Source organism: Macrobrachium nipponense, chromosome 25 (assembly GCF_015104395.2).
Source record: "Macrobrachium nipponense isolate FS-2020 chromosome 25, ASM1510439v2, whole genome shotgun sequence".
NCBI classification, from domain to species: domain Eukaryota; kingdom Metazoa; phylum Arthropoda; class Malacostraca; order Decapoda; family Palaemonidae; genus Macrobrachium; species Macrobrachium nipponense.
Genome location: NC_087214.1, coordinates 63607839 through 63634501, shown reverse-complemented (window position 1 = coordinate 63634501; position 26663 = coordinate 63607839). Strand labels below are relative to the sequence as shown.

General features: G+C 37.8%; 1 protein-coding gene across 7 annotated transcripts in view; it reads right to left on the bottom strand.

The window, feature by feature from the left end:
* The window catches only part of LOC135199457 (monocarboxylate transporter 10-like), a 110702-nt gene that overhangs the window by 40163 nt on the left and 43876 nt on the right, over positions 1-26663 (bottom strand). For all 7 annotated transcript variants that reach the window (XM_064227531.1, XM_064227526.1, XM_064227529.1 and 4 more), the window contains exons 3-7: positions 12416-12567; positions 7868-8107; positions 6959-7159; positions 5357-5500; positions 4683-4908 (exon numbers count right to left, since the gene is read on the bottom strand). In XM_064227531.1, coding sequence (XP_064083601.1) covers positions 4683-4908; positions 5357-5500; positions 6959-7159; positions 7868-8107; positions 12416-12567 — 963 coding nt within the window. The remainder of the gene's footprint in view (positions 1-4682; positions 4909-5356; positions 5501-6958; positions 7160-7867; positions 8108-12415; positions 12568-26663) is intronic.

Genomic DNA, 26663 nt, shown 5'->3' with positions numbered 1-26663 from the left:
ATGCACAAAAAATTCACTTGTCTTCTTGGTCGTTTAGGGCTAAGAGAAACAAAGAATTCCTTCATAAACTTTCTCAAAGAAGTTTGATGAGGAGCAGTTCCATTTTGTCGGAACACGGAATCTGTGGCCACAAAAAGATCCCATTCGAAGTACATGATATCCTACTCTTTGTCGTACTGCGGTATCGTTTAAGATCCCGAAGATCTTAATCTTCTGTTATCTCTAATTCCCCTTGTAGAGACAGAGTATAGCCTTTTACTGCGTTCTTTGATAGCAGATATATACCTAGGTGATTCTTCCCTCTGAAAGTGAAGAAAGAACCTCGCTATGTGGTTCACAGAGGTATCGGAAGAGGACAGTTTCCTCATTCCATCTAGCACGATCTGCAGCAATTCTATGTCTTAGCCATGACTATTGTCATTTACCTTGAAAAATCCTCTCATTCATGTCCACTTCTGGTCAGTCTGCACGCGGAAAGACTCAGAGTGGAGAGGTTTTTCAGGTCTATTTATAATAGATTCTGATAGAATATCCAGATACTCTTGGAAAAGCCTTACGAAACATGCTGTGAGAAGAACGTGACTTCTGTGAATCCAACCTCTCTAAGGCCAAAATGAGGCATTCATCCTCTCTTCCTTTGACGCCCATTTATCTTAATATCTGTTAAGAATTTATAACTATGGGAAAAAAGACTAAAGTTTATTCCCCTTCTTTAAATTAAAGATGTCGTATATTGCTACCTCTCTTGGTTCGAGGAAAAGGAAGCAGTCTATAGGAAGCCTGTTCGTCTTCTACCTTGCGAAGAGATCTATGAAGAAGACTTTCCGCAGGTTCTCAAAACTCTTTTCAATAAATGTTAGACATACGTTAACAGTTATTATCTTCGATCGAGAAGGTTCTCACGGACATGCAAAATCTTGCATCGAACCTTTAAGGATCGTTACGTTCCGTGTCTGTTCCCAAATAGGTTCTCTTTTGTTAACGCGAACAGGGGCGAAAAAAGAGATTCTCGATGCTCTTTGCGTAATGAGAGTCGTGGAATTGGCCTAAGTGATTAAAATAAATCATTTCATCATTCCTTGTAAGCGACCCCTTTCCGATTAAATGGGTAACGAACTCAGGAACGAATCTTGCCGTTACCGAGCCTCCGAGAGGCTACTGGTTTGTTTGTTTGTTTGTATGGTGTTTTTACGTCACTTCCGAACCACGTCGAGAGTGAACTTCTATCACCAGAAATCCACATCTCTCACTCCTCAATGGAATGGCCGAGAATCGAACCCGCGACCACCGAGGTGAGAAGCAAACACCAAACCAACCACTACTGGACTCTTAGGTTAATAACTCGCTAAAACGAGAAAATATCTTGGATGGTGCTTCTGGCGCATTGCGCCAGGCTGGCGCTTCTGACGCAATTTGCGCCAGGCTGGCGCTTCCTTCTAGTTCTTTTAAGGTTATGTGCCAGAACATCTGTGCCTTTATGGTACCCGACATCCTTCACGTGTTAATTCCGTTCTTAATAGGAAAAAACTTTTATATACGTAGTATAGTCCATTCAGGGAAACAACTTCTGCCACTAAGAGAATGTTTCCCATCCGACTCACCCATCTTCTCTTGAGCAATATCCGATTCTAAAAAGGTTGTGTGCGTTTCTCGAAAGGATGAGAGAATTATATTATATCGTGCTCTGCCGTATTATAATCCTTTATAATACTGTCACATTTGTGGTAAACAGCATTAATCTAGGAAACCTTTGTAAGGATACTAGGAATTCTGTAGTTAACCTCGGTATGTGCATAAGACTTGAATTCTCTTCTACTACATTCATCTTCTCACTAAGCATGTACTACTCTAATAAGCCATGCTTTCGTAAGCATGAGAGCATCATATAATATAGAGTTCCGCTGCGTTAGAATCCTTTAATAATGTTACCTACGGTAAACAGCATTGAAATGTTGTAATATCTTTCTTATTGAAAGCTTCTTAGCAAAAGGCAGACAATATTTTATTTATGTTTGCTTAACTATCCCCTCAATCCGAGGCTAAAACCGCGATTGTAGGGGAGAGACACGGTTAGTTATTCCATCCCGCAGGAGAGAGACATGTAACCAACCACTCATGACCGACACATACATGTTACTGCGTTGGTCTCTAAGGCGCGATAGCAGTCTCCGTTAGCCGTCTGGCCTTACTCTTCCAGAGTTGCCAGCTACTCCATTAAATAAAGGAATCTTATAAAATTATTATCGAACTTCAGGAAGTTCTTATTAATGCATATTTAAGCGAAACAAGACTTCGATAAATCTAGAAGCTAAGTAGGTGTTGTCTTAACAATCCCTTTAAGCGTAGTCCTTCCTAGGAAATTCCTGGAAGGATACTGGTAATTGAGTTGCTCTGCAAAGAAGTAACTACGGTATGTGTGATTTGCCGTATCGTATTCTCATACAGCAGATACTCTACTACCTTCTTTCCCTGCCGAGGCAGATAAAGGAAAAATTTTTACTGTCTTCGTTCTTTTCGTTAATAGAATGATAGAAAGAGTATATATATCTCCTTAAGGAAGGAAGTTAATCCAGGAACTCTTTAAATCTTCGTGATTTCCTCATAAATCGCGGAAGAGACAGAATTCCTGTTCGTCTGTAGGGTTTACGAAAGGAAGTAGATATTTCCTATCCGCCATCATACCCAAACGTCGATGAGATTCTTATAAAAAAAACTCCCAAAGCGCTTGCCTCTTCATAACGAGGGAAGAGCATGAATGAAGGAGAGAGTCCGCATTGAGAGGAACTGCTAAACACAGGAGTCTTCTGAATAATGAAAAAATGGCTTCTCTTAGTATCAGAATCCTTCTGACAAACGCGACGGCCGCCTGTGCGACATCTTGCACCTTTGCCAGGGGAAAGTTGCTCAAGTTAAAAACTCAAAGAGGAGCCTCGCGGCTGACCTCTCTCTCTTAAGAAGATTTGGAATATTCTGGCGCCTGGCTCCTTGCGCCTAGCGCCTGGATAGTTCCGCGCGCCTGGAATGTTCCGCACGCTAGAAAGGAGACTCGCTCCTGGAACGTTCGCTTGCGTGGAAGGTCCCGTGCGCCCTGATAGTTCCGAGCGCCTACTAGACCCCTTTTAGAAAAAGCCTCTTGCCCGGAAACGTTCAATGGAAGGATCGTTCTGATTGCCACTGTACTATAAGGCTCCTTGCTCTAGCTGTCTGTTTTTCTGGCGCAATTTGCGCCAGGCTGGCGCTTCGTCTCTTTGAAGGCGCCTTGCGCCAAGAAAAATTTTCTAGAACGCGGCTCGCGCTCAGTTGCTAGAACGCGGCTCGCATTTGGTTGTAGGAACGCGGCTCGCGCTAGTCTGTTTTCTGGAACGCGGCTTGCTGCTGGCTGTTGGAACGTGGCTCACGCTAGCTTGCTGGAACGCGGCTTCCTAAGTTCCTGGCTGGCTCTTGCTCAGTGTTCTCTTAGTTTTCAGAGAACGCGCTAGATCATCAAAACATATACATTCTTCGTCTTTTCGGATGTAAGATGAAGAGACGCACTTTTTTAAGGATGCCTTTTCAATGGCTATCCTTGGCAGTCTGGGACGCTCTACAGAACCTGCCGAGGGGACGCCTGACCGGTGGGGATTCTCTGAAACCTCCTTACGACTTTCGACATTCCTTCTCCCCTGGGCTTGGGAGCTTGAAAGAGGTCTAGGCCTGGGAGCAAGACAGAGCCGATCAGACGCACCCTCCACTGCAATGGGGAACACTAGTAATCACTTCTTACCTTTCAATAGCTCGCATTTTGAGCCACAATCCTTGTCTTCAAATTGCAATTATGAATTTGAAGTTTCTGCGAAGTAAGAAGGCGATGAGGATGCAACACTACTAGTACTGTTAATACTCTAATTGCTCGTTAGTACGAGTTTCCAAAAAACTTTTAAAAGAAACGTATCTAGTTACATGCTTTACTGACTCCCTAAAGTAGGAAGTCAGTATATTTCCTCAATCAATTCTAACACTTATTACACGTATTAATGAATAAATATTAATATTTCCCTTTCTTGCAAACTATGTGAGTGTCTACCGAAAATTTCGGTAGTTACACGTCATATATTCTTCGAAATTTTCGAAGCCAAATTCATTAAAAAGTTAATAAAAGCGTATGCCGAACCAAAGACCCAGTACTTCCCTGCAAAAGACAGCCCAGAAGATCGATGGCGATGAAAAACGAAAATCAAGTCAGGAGGTAGCAACAACATATGTTGACACTACCGCGACAGAGAAAATCTGGTTCTAGAACGGGAATGGTTCCTATTCCTGCCACCCAGCGGCAGGGGGGTAGATCACCTGACCTACCTGCAGCGTGTGCCGCGAAATTCGAATTTCTGTCGGACGTCAGAGACATAAGCTAAGTATATATCTGCCGGGGAAGTTGCATGTACAAAACTATACAGTAATAATAATAAAGTATACATGCTTCCAATCTTAACTTCCATGTGTAAATGTATTTTTCACAAAAAAAACTTGATTAAAAAATGTTGATTAACAAACATATCACAATAGGGAAGTCCTAAACTTTCTTGCAACTACAAAACTATTTTAGTCATTATCTCAAAAATGTCTCAAGTCATCCTGATGATCTACTCAAATTCTACACAAAAAAAAAAACTGATCCTTCTCTGGATCAGAATACTAAGACATACCTGCAATAGCTGGCCCTGTAGTGAGGGGAATTGAGCACATTGTTAGTAAACAACCAATTGCCTGTGACGCACTGGCAGCACCTACAATATCGAAGGCAATTGGTCCCAACAGTGAGATGAAACATCCATCAAACAGGCCCATACCCAGGGCAATGATGATGAAGAAAGGCATGGCATTGCACGCAGTCAGCAACATTGTCAATGTGCCAATACAGATAAAGGATACCTGGAAATGTAACATGTCATTAATGTCATACGACTTGAGTGAATTCAAAAGTACTTAATGAAAATAGAATACTACTATAAATGTGAAGTTTCTGATACAATACATGTCATGAAAGCTGTTAGAACACATTTTATCCCTTGATAACTTACTTTGGGATCATCTGCAGTGAAATGTCTACTGTGTTTTAAAATGAAATCTCAAATATATATTTCTGTGTCTTTTCTACCAATCCAATTTCTTAAAAGGATACCTAAGAGAAAGAGAAATACTAGTCTCAAAACGCTGTAAGAAAAGGAATCAGGTGATTTTATGGTTGTACCTTGCATATAATCTCTGATGAAATACCTAACAATGATTCCATCCACAAATATCTATGGTACTAAATGTAACCATTAGACATAAAAAATTCCATGCATATATACTTCCTTAAGCTTATTTGTTTCTGCACCTGTTGTAAGATAATCCGGTTGACCCAAGGTCGATCAGCTATGAAGCCAAATATTATCCTCCCTAATCCAGACGTAGCACCGATACACATCACTAGAATCTGCGAATCTGTATCTGGACCAAGTACAAGTTTCACATATTTAACCTGGAAAGAAAGGAGTTTTGAGGTAGCAGAAGTAAGAGAGTTTCTCATAGAAACAATCTGGCTGAATACTAAGAAATGCCGAGCAGTACAACTATACGTAATCTAAAATGGAAATACAGTATACTGGATGTTCCAACATAACCACAATGATGAAGCCTTAAAGGTATAGGTATTAAGATCACCAAAAGGTCTTGCTAACAACATTCAAAAGAGGTCTATCAACACTTCAAAATCTTTGACTGTGTTCCCTTTCCCTTCCAATCCTCATAAAAATTTCATGCACCTTCATGCACCTGAGGTAGGTGAAATGAATTGCAATTAAATGCCTCAGATTATACTACTGCATTAATTTGGTCTTCTAATTGTTCCAAAGGGATGATTAGGTATCATTGATGGTTTCTTAGGCAATAATGGACATGAAAATTTTGTGCTTTTATTATTGTACCCTGACCATAGATCTTGCATCATTATTCTCAATGGAACTTCAACAGAGAGACTTAAGGGAATTTATCACACCTGTGGGAAATCATTTTAATGGTTAGACTGTAAACAGGAGGCTAAATTTACTGCGAAAATTTAGATTACTTTTTATCATTACTTCCTCAAACTGGAAAATCCTTCCTTGAAACTAATTAGTGTATATGTTACTTTGAATGGAGCCTTAAATCAAGTTTTTTTTTGAGGATGGTGCTGTGGCCATCGTTCTGTCTCAGCGCCAGGACCAGGAAGTCGCGATGCCTGACAACACCCAACTCCTAACTTGTTCTCCCCCAGCAGGATATGCACAAATGGCAAGAGACCATTTACATTTCAACTTCAGAGCAGAATAAACAACCTTTGGAAGATGTGAAACATTTACTAAGTCACTACCCTCTCCACTGAAATTCTCAAACTCCCTAAACCTACCTCCACTATAAATAACAGGTGTACTGGTGACAGAATGGTTACAAAAACAAAACGTAATCAGGGCAAGTGACTGTTCTACTTAAAGAGAACCTTAGAACCTACCAAACTTTACAATACATAAAATCAATGTAGAAGAGCATTATGTTTTTTGGAAGAGTTCACAAAGAATTATGAAAAAATCTTTTACTATATTGAAACTAAAATTTAATCCTTCACAGACCAATGTACTATGAACAACTATGAAATTACAGAGTGGCTGAAGTAACAGATCCAGTGGTTTATTCTAGACTCTGTGCTTTCCTGAAGTTTGGTAAAGCATCTGATATATGCAACTGCTATGGAGATAGTACTTAGATTCACTCATGTTTCTAGAAATATGACTCAGCGGTTTCAAACTACCCTATATAATAATAATAGCGTAGTAATAATAACAATAATATTACCCCATGCATTGGCCATATTAGTTAATATCTCTTATTATACGTAGATTGCAAAGTATAATTTTATTTCATACCTTCCACTTGTCTCCTTAAAATAAGAACTTTCACATACCAGGTGAACATAGGGAACAAAGTAGCCAAACAGCGCAGAAGGAATGGCAAAAGTCCAAATGACGTAGCGCTTATTTTTCCATATTTCAAAGTTGATGATTCTTGACCAGAAACTCTTGCAACGTCCTTGGCACGAATTGTCATACTGAGGTCTGTTCGGCGGCAACATTGGCATTAGTGGTTTAAACACCAATGCAGCAACCTGAAAAGGCAGACAATTTGATTTTTGCAGCACCTTCAATGTCGCAATGGTCAAATGAAAATATGTAATGAAATTCTTTGGGTTTTTCACACCTGTTACCTTGGATATTCCCTGGAACCTCTTACGACGCATAACTTGGGAAGTGTTATATTAGATAAAGCTTAAAGAAATTATGTACTGGTATTTTATTTTCCTAATCAGTGCTGTACACATTTTCTTTATATAATTCTCAGTGTTAGCTCCTTTCTGTCTACATACATGGAATTCAACACTAGCTTTGGAAATACTATCACCTAAAGTGATACATGTGTTACCAATTACTGATTATTTTCCTTTCTTTTACAATGTTCAGACTACATTTCACATCTAGAGTCCTCTCAAAATTCCTCAGGCTATAAAACCTATGGATTCTGACATCAAATACGTATACCCTGTACTTGTGCTCCTCTTGAAAATTAATTTGATAACTAATCAGGTGTCTGGAGTGCACATTTTCATCATAAAAAAGCCACCTCAACACAAGAATGGATACATATAAGCAAAGAAAGGACAAATTACACAGTAAATGACTCCTTGAACGAAAAGAAATTGTAGCTAGCTTAAATATCAAAAGGTCTCCATTACACATATCAACTGAAAGTGAGCTGGGTAAATGAATTTAATATGTCCACTTTATAGATACGAAAGTTCAGACCTTATCAAACATACCATCAAGAATGCATTGAGACCTGCCAACACCTGGAATGTCAACTGGAGCCCAGTTTCCAGAACATACGGAAGAATGAAGGGCAACGCTATGGTGAATATGGAGGACCCCGCCGTCACGAACCCATTCACCAGCCCCATCCATCGCTGGAAGTAATGCCCAAGGATCACCAGAGATGGAGTGTAGGCAAACGATGCCCCGGCACCAAACATCAGTCCGTATGTTATCATGAGGACCTCCACCTGCAAATAGAATGAATCAAGTTAAACTATAATTAACTACAGTAGTAGTTTTTATCTATTTGTTAATTTATTCCTTTATTCTTTTTTTTTTCTTTTTCAATAAGTGACATCTATTCTTTCTGTACTATTTCCCTTCAACTCGTCTTACTTCTTCCTAAGGAACACCTTAATATTCTTTGGAAGCTTAAAGAATTTCAAGTCAGTGGTCACCTTTGGTGGGATGGTTTTATATGAATAGGTTCCACCTTCTGAATACAGTAATAATAATAAAAATAATAAAAATAATAAAAATAATAATAATAATAATAAGAAGGCAAAAAAACAAGGGAGGAACTCAACAAGAATACAAAGTACAAGAGAGGGGACTAAACAACACAATAGAAGATGTAAACAGAGGCTTAAGGCCAAAAGCACATAAGATCCAACGGTACATGAACAGGAATAAGGGATACCAACAGAACAAACTATTCGGAACCAACCAGAAAAGACTATACAGCCACTAAGAGGGGAAGACAACCACCCAGAAATTCCTGAAGCCGAACCAAGTAAGAGACTCTGGGAAAACATATGGAGCAATCCGGTATCACACAACAAACATGCAACATGGCTCCAGGAAGTCAAGGAAGAAGAAAAAAGAGAACAAAACAAAGATTCACTGACATCACGACAGAAACAGTCAGACACCAACTAAAGAAAATGCCAAACTGGAAAGCCCCAGGTCCCGATGAAGTCCATGGATACTGGCTCAAAAACTTCAAGGCCCTACACCCACGAATAGCAGAAAACAATCCAGCATTGTATCTCAAATCACCATGCACCCAAATGGATGACCACAGGAAGAACATCCTTAGTACAAAAAGACAAGAGTAAGGGAAATATAGCCAGTAACTACAGGCCTATCACCTGCCAACCAATAATGTGGAAGTTACTAACAGGTATCATCAGTGAAAGGCTATACAACTACCTAGAGGAGACAAACACCATCCCCCACCAACAGAAAGGCTGCAGAAGGAAGTGTAGGGGCACAAAAGACCAGCTCCTGATAGACAAAATGGTAATGAAGAACAGTAGGAGAAGGAAAACCAACCTAAGCACGGCATGGATAGACTATAAGAAACCCTTCAACATAATACCACACACATGGCTAATAGAATGCCTGATAATATTTGGGGCAGAAGAAAACACCATCAGCTTCCTCAAAAATACAATGCGCAACTGGAATACAATACTTACAAGCTCTGGAATAAGACTAGCAGAGGTTAATATCAGGAGAGGGATCTTCCAGGGCGACTCACTGTCCCCACTACTCTTCGTAGTAGACATGATTCCCATGACAAAAGTACTACAGAAGATGGATGCCGGGTACCAACTCAAGAAAAGAGGCAACAAAATCAACCATCTGATGTTCATGGACGACATCAAGCTGTATGGTAAGAGCATCAAGGAAATAGATACCCTAATCCAGACTGTAAGGATTGTATCTGGGGACATCAGGATGGAGTTTGGAATAGAAAAATGCACCTTAGTCAACATACAAAAAGGCAAAGTAACGAGAACTGTAGGGATAAAGCTACCAGATGGGAGCAACATCAAACACATAGATGAGACAGGATACAAATAGTACCTGGGAATAATGGAAGGAGGGGATATAAAACACCAAGAGATGAAGGACACGATCAGGAAAGAATATATGCAGAGACTCAAGGCGATACTCAAGTCAAAACTCAACGCCGGAAATATGATAAAAGCCATAAACACATGGGCAGTGCCAGTAATCAGATACAGGGCAGGAATAGTGGAATGGACGAAGGCAGAACTTCGCAGCATAGATCAGAAAACCAGGAAACATATGACAATACACAAAGCACTACACCCAAGAGCAAATACGGACAGACTATACATAACACGAAAGGAAGGAGGGAGAGGCTACTAAGTATAGAGGACTGCGTCAACATCGAGAACAGAGCACTGGGGCAATATCTGAAAACCAGTGAAGACGAGTGGCTAAAGAGTGCATGGGAAATAGGACTAATAAAAGTAGACGAAGACCCAGAAATAAACAGAGACAGGAGAATGACAGACAGAACAGAGGACTGGCACAACAATCCAATGCACGGACAATACATGAGACAGACTAAAGAACTAGCCTGCGATGACACATGGCAATGGCTACAGAGGGGAGAGCTAAAGAAGGAAACTGAAGGAATGATAACAGCGGCACAAGATCAGGCCCTAAGAACCAGATATGTTCAAAGAACAATAGACGGAAATAACATCTCTCCCATATGTAGGAAGTGCAATACGAAAAATGAAACCATAAACCACATAGCAAGTGAATGCCCGGCACTTGCACAGAACCAGTACAAAAAGAGGCATGATTCAGTGGCAAAAGCCCTCCACTGGAGCCTGTGCAAGAAACATCAGCTACCTTGCAGTAATAAGTGGTACGAGCACCAACCTGAGGGAGTGATAGAAAACGATCAGGTAAAGATCCTCTGGGACTATGGTATCAGGACGGATAGGGTGATACGTGCAAACAGACCAGACGTGACGTTGATTGACAAAGTCAAGAAGAAAGTATCACTCATTGATGTCGCAATACCATGGGACACCAGAGTTGAAGAGAAAGAGAGGGAAAAAATGGATAAGTATCAAGATCTGAAAATAGAAATAAGAAGGATATGGGATATGCCAGTGGAAATCGTACCCATAATCTTAGGAGCACTAGGCACGATCCCAAGATCCCTGAAAAGGAATCTAGAAAAACTAGAGGCTGAAGTAGCTACAGGACTCATGCAGAAGAGTGTGATCCTAGAAACGGCGCACATAGTAAGAAAAGTGATGGACTCCTAAGGAGGCACGATGCAACCCGGAACCCCACACTATAAATACCACCCAGTCGAATTGGAGGACTGTGATAGAGCAAAAAAAAGAAAAAAATAAAATAAATAAATAATAATAATAATAATAATAATAAACATGAGCTTTTAGCAAGTAACATTACAACTGTAATGTTTATAGAACAGATTTTTTCACATTGTAGATTTACATGAAAAAATTATTCCTTCCTCCAGAAATTAATATTTTTATTAGCATTAGGACTTTTAACTGTCATAATACTCATTACCTCGATGACCTTGAGCAATTTACCCGTTTGTTTTTCTACATAAATACCAAAAGCATTGATTTTACCAAACTATCCATACATGCAAGAAGAATTCATGATGTCGAGCCAATCATTCATTATTAAAAGAATAAGATCGGACGTTTCACTCCAGTTTTGATACTTCAACAGTCCCGTTTCGCTTAAATATTTTACCGATTTGGCACATGATGTAGACACCATTTTCACTGCTAATTTAACGCAATGTCTTTGCTGACCAGTTATATTTAAATGCATTTCGTTGATCTTATATGCAACCAAAACTGGTTTTACTAAGCATTTCTCGTATGCTACAATCTGAAATACACTCTCCATTCATAAGAAAAAAACAATTCATTAAAACTATTTCTTGCTAATTTGATTAAATGGAGAACGTCAGAGAACACAACGTTAATTCTGTCTGCACGCCAATAGGCATGTAGGTATGTTGGTCTTTGTATGACTTTTCTTTTGGAAAACGATGGTATTATATATTGGAGGTTTTCGTTTTTTTCACGTGAATTAGAAGGGCCAAATACAGCGTAGTTGCTTGGCATTATAACTAACAGAATAAATGATTGAATAAAAAGATATATGGGCATACAGCAAGTCATGTTGTTTACCTTTTGATTAACCACGTGTGAGAGACCAGGGCACGTGACGTCACGGTATTGGTGATTCATACCCAACGCTGCGCTCTGGCTGACCAAATGGCTGTCATTAACTATGTTTGTCAAACTTCTTCCCGACTTATAATCCGACTACGGTTAATCTCAAGGGCTAATCTGCATCCACCAATTCGGGGTTCTTTAATCCAGCCATAAAATTCTACTTACCCATCCCACGGGCTATACTTAATTGACAATCTCTGAGAGGGGCCAAGGGGCCAATAACAGTATTTGTTTTTTCTTTCTCTATCTCTTGGTGTCATTTACTTTCATCAGTGAGTCTATTGGGAATTTAGACAACTATAAATTAAGTCTATCCTTACCCTACCTTATCCTCAAAACAGTTTAATGTACGATTTCCTTCGTCACTTAATGTAACTGCTGTTACTATAACCACATCCCAACTTACGTTAAGGTTTTATGAATCAAATCTGTCAATGTTTCTATAGTTCATTTTGGTTTGACTATAATAATGCTCCTATAACGAGCGACACCGACCTGGTCGCAGAAGAACGAGGAGATGAACATCCCCGCAGTGGCCAAAGCTCCGCCGATGAAGGTGGTCAGGCGGATGCCCAAAATGTCGGTCAGGATTCCTGCCACAGTCGACAAGAAGAACGTCGACCCGATCGCTAATGACGTCACTATCGCTGTGGAGGAGAAATGGAAGAAAATATAATGTAAATGAGAATGATTATTAGCAATTAGAGTTTTCTTGTTATATGATTTCACATGATGGAGTATTGAAGATGTGGTGATAGGCCTAGCTAATGACGTCACTATCGCTGTGGAGGATAAATGGAAAAGAATATAATATAAATAAGAATGATTACTAGCAATTATAGAGTTATTGTCATATCATTTCACTTAATGGAGGATTGTAGATCTGGTGATAAGTTTAGCTACGTGTAAAAAAGCGAAGGCTGTACACAGCGCAACTTTGTGAAGTTTTCCTCCTATTCCAGTGTAAGGACAACAACGCTTATTCATAATTTTCTCTGTATATAATTCATCATTCGCGTTGTTCTTACTTCCCCCTGAGAGAGCACTCAGCGGGCTTTCCGTCAGTGAATAAAGCTTGTATAACCACATATTGTGTACTTTTATATTTTGTATTTTATGTCTCTCAAGAAACACAAATCGGGTCTCGCCGACCCACTTTTACTCTCTCGCGGGTCGGTGACCACATTTCCGTCCGCATGCTGTATATTTATATTTCCCTTGACTGTAATAAAAACTACGGGCTGCTCTATGAGCAAGAGCCCGTGCTGGCATAAAGCCAGCTTAATCCTAAACAACAACAACATAATAAAAATCAGTACACTTCTACCTGCCTCTTTGTCCACCTCTCACACCAGCTTTTGAATAACACCCCTTTTAAGTCTCAGCGCTTGGCTTTCGGCCTAAATCTCTATTCTAGTCTAAAGAGCAACATATGGCCTCATTTTTAAAAACTAACTTAGTTGCTAGCACTTGTTTCTCACAGGAATTCAGCTGCATATATTCTATTCTTTTAGAAGCAAAGAGTATCATATGGCCTCGTTTTTACTTAGTTGCCGGCGCTTGTTTCTTATATAGGAATTTAGTTGTCAGCGCTTGTTTTAATATAAAACGTTTGTTTCTAGAGTTATCGTCGAGCCTGTTTAAATTACGGTGAACGTTAACCGATTTGGTTACGAAGTATTAAATAGGATTTCAGTCAACTCGTGTTACAGTCAGTAACCAAACAGGGATTTGGCATGACGCTAATTTATTTAGCCGTTAAAGCTTAGCTGTGCTTCCCGGTGGTGTGTGTGTGTGTGTGTGTGTGTGTGTGTACGGGAAAATAACAACCTTGATTTACTTCTGATATGACCTTAGGCAAAATGAGCCATGATGTCAAAGAGAGAGAAAAAACACCTGTTTAACTTCGATCGAAACACCTGTACTATGAACATGTGTCTCCAAGTGGAGAGGTGTTTCCTTTGATTTTCTTTCTTAACTGATCACTTGCGTATACAAATGCGCGCCAAAACACGCACCACTGATGTTTGGAAGTGAATTCTTTTTTCTTTTTTTTTTTGTGCGTTGAATATGCGTCTAATTTCTTTAAGATCACATCATGGAAAGACCAAGCATTGAAATACTACAGCTTAAAATCTATCTAAACCTAAGCTGAAATGAATAACTTGGAAACGAAGTCCCTTGTATAAAAGAAATCAGACAGGAATAAAAAAAAAAAATGAAAAAAGAAAGCATATCTGGACAGTACGATATAGGAATATGACCTTAGCCTCAACGTTAATCCTGACAGCGTATTATATAGTTCCCTTTTGGATTAGGATTTAAGGATTTAATAGCGCCTTCGGCAGATAGATAACGCGTAGCCTACAACCAAACCCCCAAAACACAACTGTTGTTCTATAAAATCTATTAACAACAGCCCAATATCCACAACTTCTACTTGCGTAAATATAAAAGACTACTGCGTAAAGCATTCACCATCTACATCCGCGCTAGATAAATACGCAAGTATAGAATTTAAATGAATAAATAAATAAATAAACTTGCTCCGAAGTTGCTTGGCCAGACAAGATTTGGTTCGTCTGGGAGGGGAAGGTGAATTCAGGCTGGCTGTTTCCTCCAAATATAACTCTCTCTCTCTCTCTCTCTCTCTCTCTCTCTCTCTCTCTCTCTCTCTCTCTCTCTCTCTCTCTCTCTTCAGCCTGCTGGCTCAGTACCCGAGGCATTGTTGTCTGAAGTCTAGACCTAGGCTAGACATGCCGTTCTCAACCGAGAACAACAACAACAACAACAACAACAACAACAACAACAACAACAACAACCAACAACAACAACAACAAAAATAAAAATAATATTATTAATAATATTAATAATAATAATACCTGGAATAATGGAAGGAGGGGATATAAAACACCAAGAGATGAAGGACACGATCAGGAAAGAATATATGCAGAGACTCAAGGCGATACTCAAGTCAAAACTCAACGCCGGAAATATGATAAAACCCATGAACACATGGGCAGTGCCAGTAATCAGATACAACGCAGGAATAGTGGAATGGACGAATGAAGAACTTCGCAGCAGAGACCAGAAAACTAGGAAACATACGACAATACACAAAGCACTACAACCAAGAGCAAATACGGACAGACTATACATAACACGAAAGGAAGGAGGGAGAGGACTACTAAGCATAGAGGACTGCGTCAACATCGAGAACAGAGCAATGGGGCAATATCTGAAAACCAGTGAAGACGAGTGGCTCAAGAGTGCATGGGAAGAAGGGCAGATAAAAGTCAAAGTCAAAGTCAAAAACCTTTATTCCATTATAAAATGGTTATTCTGCTACATTACAATATAAATTATTTACATAAAATTCACAATAATTGGATTGTAAAAATTTTAGGATATATATACATTCAAGTAAAATTTAAGAAGTATTGCTTAAGTTTCCTTTTGAATAACTCAGAACTAACATCTATACATTTTCTTAATTCCAGAGGTAGTTTATTCCAGCAAGCTGGGCCCCTTATTGCCATCGAGCGTGAACCCAAATCTGTTCGATAGCTGTCTACATATAGATTTTCATTCTGTCTTGTTAATGCATTCCTACAATTACCAACTGTAGGAAATGTGTATAGCCAGTTGGGATATTCTTTTCTCAAACTTTTACAAACAAAAACACAAACATCGTACATACACTTTTCTTTTAATTTTATCCACTTTAATTGCTGGAGGGTTGGGGTGATGTGATCGTGTTTTTTCACCCCAATAACGGCTACTCTACCTGCAAAGTTTTGGATTTTTTGAGCTTTTTCCATGTGCATATCATTTGTTACTCCCCATATCTTAATACAGTAGTTTATTACACTCAGGACCAGGCTTTCCACAATCAAGGCTCGAGTAGTATCATCAAAGTAATCTTTTACTCTACTTAGATACATTAGAATGCCACTGACTTTTCTACTCAGCTCGTCAATGTGAGTACTGAATGTCATATACCTGTCCATGTGTAGACCTAGATTTTTCACATGTTGACTTATCTTTACTTTATCCCCATCGCATTTTATTACAATGTCATCTGGAATTTTGCTAATATACTGTGAGCTACCCACAAACATGCACTGCGTTTTGGTGGCATTTAATAATAGCCCTTTCCTTAGAAAATATTTCTTAATTTTGAGCAATATTAGTTCAGTCCTTTTAATCAAGGCATCTAGATTTTCTAATTGATCAGCCAAAAGAACTTGGGTGTCATCAGCATATTGAATTAGCAGGCAGTTTTCTATGTATTTAATCATATCATTAACGTAGAATTGGGCCTAGGACAGATCCCTGTGGGACCCCAAATTCAACCTTTTCAATACAAGAATTTACGTCTCCTAATCTAACTACCTGACTCCTATCTCCCACGTAATCTCGAAACCAAAAAGTATCAATGTGATGTTCCTTAAGAGATTTACACATTTCATCATGGTTAACACTATCGAATGCCTTTGATAGGTCGCATAAAATTATATGGAAACTTTTTTTCTATCAATATTTTTTATAAATTTCATCTGTTAATTTCATCAAAGCTGTTTCTGTTGATAAACCTTTACGGAATCCATGTTGAGTGTTAGAAATCAAATTATTTTTTTTCTAGATGTTCCATTAACTGATTACACACAATCTTTTCCATTACCTTCGATAACACCGGAAGGACAGAAACAGGTCTGTAATTACCAGGGTCGTCCTTGTCTCCTTCCTTGTGAAGAGGGTTTACGAGGGGTTGTTTCCAAATAGAAGGGTATTTTCCCAGTTACAATCGATGTATTTATAATAACTGTGATATAATATGCAATAACTATAAGGGAATCTTTTAGAAAGCTGGTAGGAATACCATCCGTCCCGTAAGCATTACTATTATTCAAGCTCTTAACTGTTAATATTATTGTTTCTACTGTAACTGGTTGAGGTCTAAACAATCTTATATTATTACCAATATTAGTTTGAGTGGTTCTATCATCTTCATTTTCGTACTTTTGTAGCATTTCCTGCGTTTTACCATAAGTTATTTTTTCCTACATTAGCAAAGTATTGGTTAAATTGATCTGCTCTAGCTTTTGGGTTGTCGTATTCAATCTTTTTATTTGATTTAGTAGATACAATATTATTCATAATTTTCCATGTTTCTTTACGAGATTTACTTTTCTTGATCTTGTCTTTGTTATAATAAGCTTTGGCAGTACGCATCTTAGAATTGGTGAGTTTTTTCATTTCCTTATACTCATTGTTTAGATTTTCATCCTGTCTATTTTGTTTAAGCCTTTCTTGCATTTTGTCCCTTTCAATCATTCTGTTTTTGAGATCATCGTCTATCCAAGTAGACGGAGACCCAGAAATATACAGAGACAGGAGAATGACAAACAGAACAGAGGACTGGCACAAAAAACCAATGCACGGACAATACATGACACAGACTAAAGAACTGGCCAGCGATGACACATGGCAATGGCTACAGAGGGGAGAGCTAAAGAAGGAAACTGAAGGAATGATAACAGCGGCACAAGATCAGGCCCGAAGAACCAGATATGTTCAAAGAACAATAGACGGAAATAACATCTCTCCAATATGTAGGAAGTGCAATACGAAAAATGAAACCAAAACCACATAGCAAGCGAATGTCCGGCACTTGCACAGAACCAGTACAAAAAGAGGCATGATTCAGTGGCAAAAGCCCTCCACTGGAGCCTGTGCAAGAAACACCAGCTACCTTGCAGTAATAAGTGGTACGAGCACCAACCTGAAGGAATAAGTGGTACGAGCACCAACCTGAAGGAGTGATAGAAAACGATCAGGCAAAGATCCTCTGGGACTATGGTATCAGAATAGATAGGGTGATACGTGCAAATAGACCAGACGTGACGTTGATTGACAATGTCAAGAAGAAAGTATCACTCATTAATGTCGCAATACCATGGGACACCAGAGTTGAAGAGAAAGAGAGGGAAAAAATGGATAAGTATCAAGAGCTGAAAATAGAAATAAGAAGGATATGGGATATGCCAGTGGAAATTGTACCCATAATCATAGGAACACTCGGCACGATCCCAAGATCCCTGAAAAGGAATCTAGAAAAACTAGAGGCTGAAGTAGCTCCAGGACTCATGCAGAAGTGTGATTAGAAACAGCGCACATAGTAAGGAAAGTGATGGACTCCTAAGGAGGCAGGATGCGACCCGGAACCCCACACTGTAAATACCACCCAGTCGAATTGGAGGACTGTGATTAAAAATATATATAATAATATATATAATAATATTATATAATATATAGATATATATAATTAATAATAATAATAATTAATTAATAATATGTAATTCTTACGTGCCTGTGGCTTACATGGACAAATTATAATTGTTCATCTTGTAGCATATCTTGCCGACTCACCGCGACAGAAAGCATTATTTTCAAGGAATTCTTATGGCAAAACAAACAAATATATATATATATATATATATATATATTTATAATATAATATAATTAATCTAAATATTATATAATATTATATTATATTCTGTATTATATGTATTATATATATATATAGATATATATATATATATATATATATATATATATATATATATATATACTATATAATATATTATATATAAACAAGAAGTCTTGTCGTTGATGGCACACAGAAACAAGTTATCAAAAGTGCAAAACAGATAGAATGATATCCAAGGCTATCCAGGAGAGAGAGAGAGAGTCCAACAGCCTCTTAAATATTATACTATATGGCGCCGGATCTGACACCTCACCCCCACCAAAAACAGGTTTGTGTGTGTTGTACAAACTTCGTTCTTCTTTTTATATATAGTATATATATATATATATATATATTTATATATATATATATATATATATATATATATATATATATAAAATATTTATGGTGTTGCTAACCATACTTTGCCTTTGTAACGGCTCACCAATGGCGTTCCTGAATCAACGCTGGGACCACTAGAGAAATATTATGAGGTGGGGGAAGACCAATTTTCATGAATATATTACATACTATATATATACACTATACTATAATAATATAATATGTATATAATATATATAATATATATATCTATATATATATATATATATATATAGATGATCATATTATACCTATAAGCTACTATATAAATATTTCATTTATTTATTTATTTTTTGCTCTATCACAGTCCTCCAATTCGACTGGGTGGTATTTATAGTGTGGGGTTCCGGGTCGCATCCTGCCTCCTTAGGAGTCCATCACTTTTCTTACTATGTGCGCCGTTTCTAGGATCACACTCTTCTGCATGAGTCCTGGAGCTACTTCAGCCTCTAGTTATTCTAGATTCCTTTTCAGGGATCTTGGGATCGTGCCTAGTGTTCCTATGATTATGGGTACAATTTCCACTGGCATATCCCATATCCTTCTTATTTCTATTTGAGATCTTGATACTTATTCATTTGTTATTCCCTCTCTTTAACTCTTCACTCTGGTGTCCCATGGTATTGCGACATCAATGAGTGATACTTTCTTCTTGACTTTGTCAATCAACGTCACGTCTGGTCTATTTGCACGTATCACCCTATCTGTTCTGATACCATAGTCCCAGAGGATCTTTGCCTGATCGTTTTCTATCACTCCCTCAGGTTGGTGCTCGTACCACTTATTACCGCAAGGTAGCTGATGTTTCTTGCACAGGCTCCAGTGGAGGGCTTTTGCCACTGAATCATGCCTCTTTTTGTACTGGTTCTGTGCAAGTGCCGGGCATTCGCTTGGCTATGTGGTTTATGGTCTCATTTTTCGTATTGCACTTCCTACATATGGGAGAGATGTTATTTCCGTCTATTGTTCTTTGAACATATCTGGTTCTTAGGGCCTGATCTTGTGCCGCTGTTATCATTCCTTCAGTTTCCTTCTTGAGCTCTCCCCTCTGTAGCCATTGCCATGTGTCATCGCAGGCTAGTTCTTTAGTCTGTCTCATGTATTGTCCGTTATTATTATTATTATATTAATTATTATTTGTATTATATTATGTACTATATATACTATATAAATATTGTATTATCATCATTATCATTTGTATATATTTATATACTAATATATATTATATAAATATTGTATTACTATCATCATAATTGTTATCTCAAAATTTTATTATTTCTGTAACAGATTTTTTTTATTTCATTCGCATTTTTATATTTCTCATTTAGGTTATTATTAGCTAAATATTGTATTATTATTATTATTTTTTTTTTTTTGCTCTATCACAGTCCTCCAATTCGACTGGGTGGTATTTATAGTGTGGGGTTCCGGGTTGCATCCTGCCTCCTTAGGAGTCCAGCACTCTTCTTACTATGATTATTATTATTATTATTATTATTATTATTATTATTATTATTATTATATTATTATTATTATTATTATTTCTCAAAACTTTATTTCTATAACAGATTTTAACATTTTTCCCCATTTTTATATTTCTAATTGATGATATTATGATCTAAGTCTTCAATATTATCATTTTTTCATAGAATAGGGGGGACCACATGTTACGCCCCCCCCTCCCCCTCCCACCTAGAAGTAGGGTCCCGCACTATCGCTACGTAGCAATTTTTGTCGTTACGTAACGCTCACTGAATCGAGCGATTTTGGCGTTACGTAACATCTGAAAATGTTGCCGATACACTAAGCTTGCTAATTCATAAAAGACTTTGAAGTTACGTAACACATGATGAGTGAGCTGTTACTATTAACTGCAGATGCATCGTTCATTAAGCTACTTATCGTTACGTAACCTTCGGTATTAAGAATTGCAAAAAAAAGTTATGTTTATATTTTTATGTAATAGATGGTCATTGAAAAGTTGTGGAATAGAATGGAATCAAACCAAACAAATTTCTGAAGTATGATGACAATGAGAGAGAGAGAGAGAGAGAGAGAGAGAGAGAGAGAGAGAGAGAGAGAGAGAGAGAGAGAGAGAGATTCAACTCTTCGTTATATCTACTAATGCAGCGCAATCCTCTTGTAAGAATTGATAGCAATAAATATCTTAAGCTATGTTGTTTAAGTAAATCTCTCTCTCTCTCTCTCTCTCTCTAAGACAAGGTTATGTCATACGCGAATAGTGTCAGAAATAAGAATAAAAAATAATTAAACATAAAATAAACTAAATTGCAAACAAAGATATACCAACTCAGATATGACTTGCTCTCTCTCTCTCTCTCTCTCTCTCTCTCTCTCTCAAAGCAAGGCCATCTGGTACGTGAAAGTTATAATTAAGAAAAAGTAAACAAAATATTATATAAATATACAGAAAAATGAGTTACAAGCAAATATATGCAAACATTGACATATCTTACATCCCACGATTATTATGATCAATTGCCACACATTTTTCATTGAGGACGGCTCCCCCCCCCCCCCCCCCCCCCCCCCCCCCCCAAATTAGGAGTCAATTATCGGGCTACTCGTTAGAAAAGATTAGTGTGCTTCGTCTAACGAGCACTTCAATACGACAACGACCTAAGATAGAGTTTTCTCAGATTATTAAGTTCTGGGTGTTTCATATATACACATAGTACATACACATATAGTGTATGCTTTTAAAAAAAATCACAGTTAAATAAGCGAATACCAGGGGAAAACCATTTACCTGTGGTATTATTCGCTTAAATAGAGTGTATGTAGCTAAGTTTGCATATATGTGCAGATATACATAGCATATATACATATATATATACACAAACATATTCTCTAGCACGTCAGGAATCCATTTCCCTGTGGTATTATTCGCTTATATACAGTGTACGTACGAATGCATGTATGTTTGCATATATGTGTATATACATATATATACACAAAAAAAATACTCTCAAGCACGTCTTCCTGCGTGCTACATTGGAAATTTATTGCCAATCTACAACTGCCAAGACCGCAGATCAGGTATATATCATAATAGTTAACTCGCCAAAACTTTCACTTCTGACTAATAGCTACAGGTACGCAAGCATATTCATAAGCTATATTTCTGGTGCTCTTGTTGTTGTTGTTGGTTATTGGTTGTTGTGGTAGATGACTTTTTCTTCTTCTTTTTAGTTAGATCATATCGGTAACTTTAGATAATTCATTTCAGCAATAAAAATTCCGTGAACTAATATTTATATATATATATATATAAGTATATATATAATATATATATATATATATATATATATATATGACTGGTAAAAGTGTTCTGTAACAACAGAATTCCATCTAATAAAAGGAGCCCATAAAAACACCAAAATGTAGAGAGAAAAGTACTATATTTCAGAGACTGCTGTCTCTCTCTTCGGGTATATGAATGAGAAAAGTTTACAGAAAAGGTGGTATTTATACCAAGAGATTCGTCCACAAGTAAGCCAATTTAGGTCACCCACGCTGATAATCTTCCTTTAATCTTCTTAAGCGTTGGTTGAATGAACACTGCGTCGACGATGTCTGATATATAATATATATATATATATATATATATATATATATATATATATATATATATATATATATATATATATTATATATTAGTTCACGGAATTTTTTATGCATTCTGATATGAATGATCTAAAACTGAATAATACTATTAGTACTATTTCTAGATATAAAATAATTTATTTAACATATGCTATAAATTTATATAAACTAACATATATATATATATATATATATATATATATATATATATATATATATATATATACATTATATAAAACAGCTGTATCAAGTGTTCGTGTCTTTTTTCTTTATTTTATTCTTTTCTATTTGTTCTTCAACTCTTGCGTCTAATCGCGTTCCTTAGTGCAAGGGTACGAGATGTTGACGACCACAACTACCAACCCCCCCCCCCCCCACCCCCCAGGTATAAATACTGTCAAAGCCTTTCATAGTTGGCGCCAAGAACCAGTTCTCTGTAGACCTATTTATGTATGGTGTATATAAAAAGTGAGAGAGAGAGAGAGGCGAGAGAGGAGAGAGGAGAGAGAGATGAGGAGAGAGACGAGAGGGGAGAGAGAGAGAGAGAGAGAGAGAGAGAGAGAGTCCAGATCTTGACACATATACTTCAGTATTACACTCATATACACTCCAAAAAAGAAAAAAATAAATAAAATGTTGATAACAACCAGCGACCTTGGCTCGTTGTTCAATGTCATCGGGTGATCTGTTTGTGTGTGTGTGTGTTTGTGTTTTGCAAGCCCCGATTAACGGTGTCTTGTTGTCAACGGACGTATGTTCTTAAAAAGGGGGTGGATCCACTGTTGACAGAAGGTTTAATTTCTCTCTCTCTCTCTCTCTCTCTCTCTCTCTCTCTCTCTCAAAGTCTGTTACTTAAAAGTGCTTTTAGGTATGATTACTTCTTAGTACTAAGATCTGAGAATTCTCTCTCTCTCTATCTCTCTCTAAGGGTCAGTTATTTACACATGTCTCCTGCTACGGTCACTTCCTCTTATCACGATTCCCGTGAATATATTTACTTTCTAAATGATAATACTGATTAGGGTCTCGAAGGTGTGATAAGTAGCACCCTAGCCTACCTTTAAGCCTATGTTGACCTAAGCAGTAAATTGTGTAGCTGGTAGTTGAACGGATGTATTTGTGAAAAAAAAAAACACTTTTAAAATACGATAATAGGTATATTTAGTTGTTTTTCTATTTATTTAGGTCTAGCGTCTTCAACTAATAAGGACAAAAATACGATTATTATGGGTCTATTTATTTGTTTATTTACCTAGGTCTAGCGTCTTCAATTAGTAGGCTCTATAAGGTATACCAAGTGTAGTACTGCACAAACACAATTTCATGTTACGTCCTCACAAACAATTCTAACGTACAAATAAAAACTAAATCAAAGCAGGTCGTAACATAAACTGGTTCTTGTAGTGAAAAAAAAAAAAAATAAATAAATAAATAAAGCGGACCGGAGCGTCCTTGCTAAACAAAGGAGAATAAACGCGATGCCCGTCTGGATCTGGCATCAATAGTACTATACCACACCCTCTTTCATTCACACTTGACAGTAACGCTTATGGATTAACAAGACGAGAGTGCGAGGGTCACTATGAGAGAGAGAGAGAGAGAGAGGCTAGCATTTTTTGGGACTTGTAATGCTATAATAGGATATATTTCACCATTGGCAATGATGTTGTAAGTTCGTCTATGCAAGACTTACTTTTTTTTTCTTGTAGTAATGGCAGCAGGGACTTTACAGTAATCTCTGGTGTTCCCAAGGGAAGTCTTCCACGCCCATCAATATTTATGTGGTCTACGGGTATGTTTTTTTTTTTTTTTTTTTTTTATTCTAAAACAACTCCAACATGGTTGTTAACGACTTTTTATAGGTCTAGAACGCTGGATACACCGATCCCAGATCTTTCCACTGACAATTTCTTTATTTATTTGTTACGAGCAGCTCATTTAGAATTCTAGATAAGCTCATTTAGAATTCTAGATAAGCTCATTTGGAATTCTAGACAAGCTCATTTAGAATTCTAGATAAGCCACGCCGCCATTCTTTGGTGTAGTTTGACTATTAAGAGACATATCCGGTCTATTTCTTCTTTTAACTACCAAAAAAAGTCTTTAAGATCTTATGAGACTTTTTATTACGATGAAATTTTATTTATTTATTTATTTATTTAAACTTTCTCTTGTTCATCTCCAGTGGCTGACTGGAGTTTTTGAATCGTACAAAAATTTGAGTTCTATTCAATTTCTTATTCCCCAGTTGGACTGGATAGTTTTACACAATGATTCGAGAGAGAGAGAGAGAGAGAGAGAGAGAGAGAGAGAGAGAGAGAGAGAGAGAGAGAGAGAGAGAGAGAGAGTTGGTTACGAAAGAACAATATTATAATAATCTTACATGTGGATATCGACGAGTAAAAACGACCGTATATTTAGACATACAAACAACGACTACTACAACGTAATACATGTACTACAGGTTACGGGCACCACTAGGGTACTTATACTGGGATGTGGGGGTGGGGGTGGGGTAGGGGTAGGGGAGGGCAAGAAAGTTGAATGATCTTGTAATTCATACAAAACATACAGGAAAGACGGTAACACGAGGGAGGGACGGAGGGAGAGAGAGGGTGCCGTGGAGTATGTGAAATCTGTTCGATTCAAAAAGTTAATCCTCTTCGTTTGAATCATTACGAGCGGCGCTATTTGATTCGTGTCAATGAAAATAAAGACTGTAAATACACCAGACATACTTGAAGCATACGCGAATGCGTATGTATACATATACACACATACGTATGAACGCAGGTTGGCTATGACGAAAATACACAGGGATATATTCCTTGCAAAACACCACACAGAAACATATTCTCTCTCTCTCTCTCTCTCTCTCTCTCTCTCTCTCTCTCTCTCTCTCTCTCAGCCCACCTGCAAAGCACACGCAGCAAGGGGGGTGGGGCGTAAGGAGGATATTTTTCTGGAGCAAGTAGACGAAATAAGCGAAACCTTCTCACGACCACTTGAAGTCGTTTTGGCGCCTAACCAAGCGTGTAAATTGACCATTTCCAGCATGTCTACCCAAGGTTGGGGGCTGGGGGTGAGTGACCCTGCGCATCTTCAAGAGGTTGCTGAATTTGCGCGTTGGCGTATGATTCAGGATTCGGCACCTACAGCAAACGACGCAGGCGAAATTCAACTAAATAAATATATAAAGAAGACATTATATATAGGTCTAAGAGGCTGCACAGCGTTACCAGGTACGATGACGTCACATCGCTCACAACGCGGGAACCCAGTATACAATAGGTCTACTCAAGCGAATTTATACGAAAAATCGAAACGAAACACAATGATAAAAGTACGTGTTATATAGATCTGATGTCTAACAACTCCTAACGGGCTAAAGCACACCCCCCCCCCCCAAAAAAAAAAAGGAGGGGGAGGGACCACCATGAAAATTGACATCATAATATCTCTCTCGTGCTCGGCTGGCGGCCGGGAAGCGGTTTCTATCGCGCTGCCCTTGACATAGTAGATAAGGGGTATCTTGATGGAATTTCGCAATACCCCCGAGAACATAATAATAATAGTAACAATGTGTAAACGAAGTTTAATAACATACAATAGCTTACGTATCTGTGGGGCCAATATTAGCCGATGGAAATTATTGTTTTGGAAAAAAAAAAAGATGAAACTGAATCTTGGTGCAAACTGGCACTTAATCGTATTAGGCTAAGATAACGAATTAAAAGTTAATTGAAAATGAAAATGAGATAGAAAGTAGCTACTGCACTGAAGAAGGGGTTTGCAAGCTTGAGCATTGTTTAAGAGTAATCCCGACGCAAAAGTTAAAGAAGAAGCTGTAAATTTATAATGAAGTAACTTAATTTGTCTTTACGAACGTTCTTGATCAAAATAGACCCATACTACCGAGGTACATCCTTCAATGCCGTAATAATATACTTTACGAATATTAAAATTAAAAAAATCGTTTCAAGTCATTCGTGAGAGCAATTTTAGTTGTTACCAAAGTGTTCTATTTTTTTATTACTATTCTTTTTAATGGAGCCCAATTGTAGAGTTTATTTGTCTTCATAAAATGTGAGTTGCAAAAAACCGCTACTTGAATCAATTCATAATCCATTATAGTATGCGTAACGTACACACACACACACACACACACACACACACCACACACACCACACAGAGAGAGAGAGA